Source organism: Arachis ipaensis, chromosome B03 (genome assembly GCF_000816755.2).
Source record: "Arachis ipaensis cultivar K30076 chromosome B03, Araip1.1, whole genome shotgun sequence".
In the NCBI taxonomy this organism is placed as follows: domain Eukaryota; kingdom Viridiplantae; phylum Streptophyta; class Magnoliopsida; order Fabales; family Fabaceae; genus Arachis; species Arachis ipaensis.
In genome coordinates, this window is record NC_029787.2 from 41,006,609 (window position 1) to 41,012,145 (window position 5,537).

The 5,537-nt window shown below is 31.0% G+C and overlaps 1 protein-coding gene across 1 annotated transcript; it reads right to left on the reverse strand.

Annotated features, from left to right (window-relative positions):
* On the reverse strand, positions 7-4,405 carry LOC107630383 (cytokinin dehydrogenase 3-like). The gene is made up of 5 exons (XM_016333491.2): positions 3,615-4,405; positions 2,897-3,024; positions 1,763-2,062; positions 1,354-1,622; positions 7-542 (listed from the first exon to the last, which is right to left on the reverse strand). The coding sequence occupies exons 1-5, from the start codon at positions 4,246-4,248 to the stop codon at positions 242-244; spliced, it is 1,632 nt and encodes a 543-aa protein (XP_016188977.1). The 5' UTR covers positions 4,249-4,405; the 3' UTR covers positions 7-241.

Sequence of the window (5,537 nt, forward strand, 5' to 3'; positions counted from 1 at the left end):
TACTGAAATACCAATACAACGGTACACTTGAAAATTTTTTTAACCGATTTTGGATGGCAGAATTAAAATAAATATTCTTTTTTAGATAAATTTGACATCTGTCACTCCATCAAAACTAAGTTATGCCTCATACTGTATGATGGGCAACTTGAAGCATAGCCTTTGTGAAAAACGTTTAAATCGGAGTTTCTAATATTTGTGATAACCTTGATTTAAAAATAAAATATTTTTAAAATAATAGTTAATCTTTGTTGAAGATTCTCTGCCCAGGTGATAGAATCATTCTTGGATCAAATTGGAGTTTTCTTTCCAAGAAAGTCCTCCATTTATTAGGGCCAAAGTGTTTTGTCCAATCTTCTTGTGTGCTGTAGTGGGGAAGATATTGCTTAACCTTAATTCCAGCATCATTACAAAATTTCAAGATTTCTTTGTTTTGAGCATCAAATGCCTTCCAATTATCAAATCCACTTGAGTGCAAAAATCCAACTGTATAAAAGATATCCTCCTCTTCTGGTATAGATGCTGACATTCTTTTGTCCCACCTGAAACAAGTAATTAATTAATTACATATTAACTTCCAATTACTCAACTTTAATGGACAAGATAGATTTGTGAATTAACTAAGGAGTACCTCAATGATACACACACATAATTTAATTTTGTTTAAAAAAATATATATCTACACAAAAAATTAATTACTAAATCAGCGATCATTATGTATTGTTTAATTTTTTAATATTTTTAATATTTTAATATATATTCTATATCAGTAGTTAATTTTTTTTTATTTTTCATTTTCTCTCTCAACTCGACTGATTAAAAACTAATTCATCGTGAATGTGAGCTCTATTTAAGGGTATTCTGTTAACTAATAGATTGTTGCATACACAAGAAAGAATTCGATCCCTAACACTTACTTAAAAGAACTAACAAAAACTTATCACTTAAACAACCTAAATTAATTATATTAGTGGCAAATTTTGTGACTGATTTTTCGTATATACCTACCGGGTAATGTTAGGTAGACAAAAAAAACAGTCAAAATTTGTCTTATTTAGCATTAATTAATTATCGCAAGAATTAATAAATACTAAATAAAGCAAGTTATGACTGTTTTTGACTGATTTTCTTTGATTACCAAACATTTTCGATACCAATATATATACCTAGTATAATTAGTTAGTTTAGAGTATATTAATGACACGTTAAAAAAGGTAAAAGTAAAAGCTTTTTACCTTTTCCTAATATTCTAACGCACTCGTTAATTAATTAATTTCATTAATTAATTAATTAATAATTACAATAATAATAATAGTAATAATATATTATTGTTGTTGTTAATCCAAGGCTTACTTGCTTCTATTCATGGGGTAAATCAAGACAGGTCCTGTGGTGATGTTTCGTTTGAAAATGATATTCTTGAATACGCCGGAATCAAAATCCATGATTTGAGATTTGGGTATAAACAAATTAAGCCATGGATGAGGAACATCCCATTGTCTTTGTGACTGAAGCTTCAACTCTCCACTTCTGACTCTATTCAAGAACTCAACATATGACACTTTTTTCTCATAATAAAATCCCGGCATATAGCTAAGTCCTTCAAGCAAACCTTGCATTTCCTACATATATACACAAACAAGAAAGACAATGTAGTTTGCATGAAAAGGGTTAATTATTATGGTGAGAAGGAAACTTTTTTTTTTCTTCAAAAAAAAGGAAGAAAGGAAAAAGACAAAATGAGCAATATATATATATATACCTTGTCCACATTGTTTTCAGATTTTTCATCATAATATTTGGCCAATTCAAGACAATAAAGGATGCTATGTTGAGTTACTAGGGAAATGATTCTTGGATGGTCGGCTAAAGGGAAGAAAGAAGATCTCCAATTATTTATGGGTCCTTGGTGCATTAGTAGCATCCCTTCCACATAATCCAATGCAACATCATCATCATTATTATCATTATTATTGTGTTTCCTTCCATTGATTGAGATTAATCGCTCTTGGTCTTTGGTAAAAGCAGAAAAGTCATTGTATAGAAGCCTGACCCATTTCACCTGCCAACAAAAAATCAACATCAATTAGGCCATTCTATTACTACTCATTATCTTACCTCATTAGCAAGCATTTTTATCAAATTAATTAGTACAAAGTTATATTATTACTATTATTGTGGTTAATTATTATTATATATATAACACTTCATGCCTCAAAATCCCTTTTGATAGGTCTCATCACCAACTTTATTTGTGTGTTAATTAAGAGTCTCTAGTGGGAACACACTGTGTAGAGAGACACAATTTCAATTTCAAGTCTTGTCAAACAGGGTTGTTAGTTGAGTTTGATAAACCAAAATGGAGATTTTTGGTCATTGATGAGAAGAGACAGCAAGCACTATTATTTATATGCTCTAAGATTTATTAGGACTCACATGTTATGAATTTCAACATAGCATATATATGGACTTCAATTTCTTGCATTTATATTATTTTGTCAAAAGGCAAATACTAATATAAACTTCAAGATTCAATTATTCACATCCAGTTGTCCAAACTCGTAGACAATATGTATATCATTATTAGTAATAACTCGTCCAATTTTCATTAGTGTATGTTTCTTTTTCATGATATGGTAAATAATAATATATGCACTAGTTAGCATAATGTGCGTGAATGGTGTATATGGTGTTGCTAGCTGCCAAGAAAATTGGCAACGGAGGGCTTTTTGGACAATGACATTATTTGGAGTGTATAATAATGTGACATGCACCGATTAAATCATATAGTTACTATTCCGGAGAAAAATTATTTATAGATCACTTATTACAAGACAAAGCCAGAATGCAAGATAAATTGTATGGTTAATTAGTTTCTCTATCTTTATAAGCATACCATTTTTGGTGCTGGGTGAAGAGCAATTCTTGCCCTTGTTATAATGCCAAATTGTCCTAAGCCTCCAAGCACCGCATGAAATAACTCAGAATTTGTGTGTGAAGAGCATGTTACTAGTTCTCCTTTTCCTGAAAACCAAAAAAAATTGCCAATTAGTTAATTGTATGTTATTATCATAATGCATTTAATTAATTTGCATGCATGCATATCTTTTTTATTTTTTTAGCTAACAAACATTATATATGCCTAACAAAATTCACCGTTCTTTTTTTTTTAATTGTTTGTTATGAGAAGAATTATTGATGGCCGAAATAATACTTAGATCTCAACATCACATATTCTCTGAAAAGCTAGTATTTTTTTTTAGTCATGGGACCCGGTGAAAAACATTGGTATATATAACACAAAAATTATACTAAATGCTGAGCTAATAACCACAATTATTGATGCAATATATAGCAATTAAGTAAATATTTCTCATATATATGCGGAAATAATTTCAAAATTTAAACGTTTTCTTCTACAAATTAACTTACTACATTTTACTTTACTTCTGCTAAACTACAATTATTTAAAATTTTAACATTTATTATATCTAATATTACTGAATTATTTTAGCAGTAATTAAATTGTTTTCAAAACATTTTTGTATATTTAGCCTTACAGAAGTGAATAATGAAACGTGAAGAAGCAATGTAAATTAAATAAGTGTACAAACCAGTGATAACATCCATTTCATGAACAATGCTGATTTGGGGTCCATACTTGAAGCTCTGGCCACTGATGCCGCCATTGGAGAGAGTCCCTCCCACAGTCAAGTACAAGTAATCGGTCCAAGAAGCCGGTGCAACTCCCATCTCCGCCGCCTCCCGCAGCACATCCGCCCACAGCGCCTCCCCTCCCACGTCACCATAGTATCCTTCCTCTCTCCAAATCACGCGAATGTTCTTCTTCTTATTACTATTATTTTCTTCTCTGAGGGCCCTCATGTCCACCACCACCCCTCCCCTGGCCATAGCCTGACCCCTCGTGGAGTGGCCCTGTCCCTTCACGGATATCGTGAAAGGGGCAGGGCTCTCGTACGAAGTCTTCACGAGGGAGGCTATGTCTTGTGGAGACCGCGGGTGGAACACTGCCCGCGGGAGATGATGGACTAGGTTGCCGAAGTCTCTAGAAGCCGATTCTAGAGACTCGGGGTCGTCGTGGAGGTTGTGGCGGGAGATGAGGTCCGATGAGAGGAGGGAGTTGTTGTTCAAATGCTCAGTTTTGTTGCCAACGGTGGATATCAAGCGTGTTATGGTTATTAGGAGAAGGATGAAGTATGTGGGAGCAGGAAGGTAGTTTTCAACCATTTTTTTTATTTATTTTGTGTCTGAAGAGGATCGAAGAAGAGGAATTCTTTTTTTCTTTTTCTATGAGATTTTGGTAATTGGTGTGTGAATCAGTGAGTGAGGGGGCTATAAATAGAATAAGAGAGTTTGCATGACAGAGAGGAATGGATGGAAATCTTTTTGGGGGGGAGAGAGAGAGAGAGAGGGGGGAATCTTTTGGTCTCTGAGTGAATGAATTTAAAAATGGAAAAAAGTTACTTTCTTTTCTGTTTATAACCATGTTCAACACTCTTACTTTCTTATTATTAGTGCATATGAATTTATAAGATATTAGGTAAGGTGATGAATAATTGTATAGATAATTAAAATGAAGCACACCCCAAGGCTTGAAATGAATGTATATAAAACCGGTCATTCAACTCAACTGATAGAGTGAGGTTCAAAAAGTTTAAAGGTTGAAATTGAAATTGAATTGGTTATCATAAAATAAAATAATTTTTATGTGTTATTTTTTAAATTGGTGAACTACTAAAAAATTATATGGATTTGATTGATTAATCGATTTTTGACCAATTTTTTAAATTTTTATCAATTTTATTATTAGAAATATTATTTTTAGTGGTTATTTATTTTATTTTTAGCGACAATAAAAATAGCCACTAATATATTTACCTGTAATTAGATATTAACTCTCTTATACTTTATTGTTAAAAGGTTTTAGGACAACAATTGTTGGTAAAGACCTTTTTAATAGCCACCAAAAGTATATAACTTTTAGGAGTAATTTATATGGCCACAAAAAATAATTCTAAGATGTTAATGTTATTCACTTTTAGTTGTCATTACTATGGCCACTAAAATCTATTTTACCGCAATTTATATGGCCACTAAAAATAATTCTAAATTTGTAATGTTATTTACTTTTAGTTGTCATTACTATTGTCGCTAAAACCTTAATATTTTTTTAAGTTATATTATACTCATTTTCTTAGAAGCAAGTAACTATCTTTGTTTTTTAAAATTCAAAATTATTTTTGCGAACAATTATTATTGTGCATAATATAAATATATTCAAATTAATTACTACAAAATAAAATATTTTATTAAATACAAATATTGATACACAAAATTCTCTTGAAAAATAATAAATTATGTTACAAATCTAAACAACAAAAAATTTTAAATCTATAACTATATTATATCAATATAGCAATTTGAGTGTTAGCAATAATCTAAAGTTGTACCTTTAAAAATAGCCTAACTTTCAGTGTTAGTAATTGATCCAAAAATTTAAGAGTAAACGAGAAAGG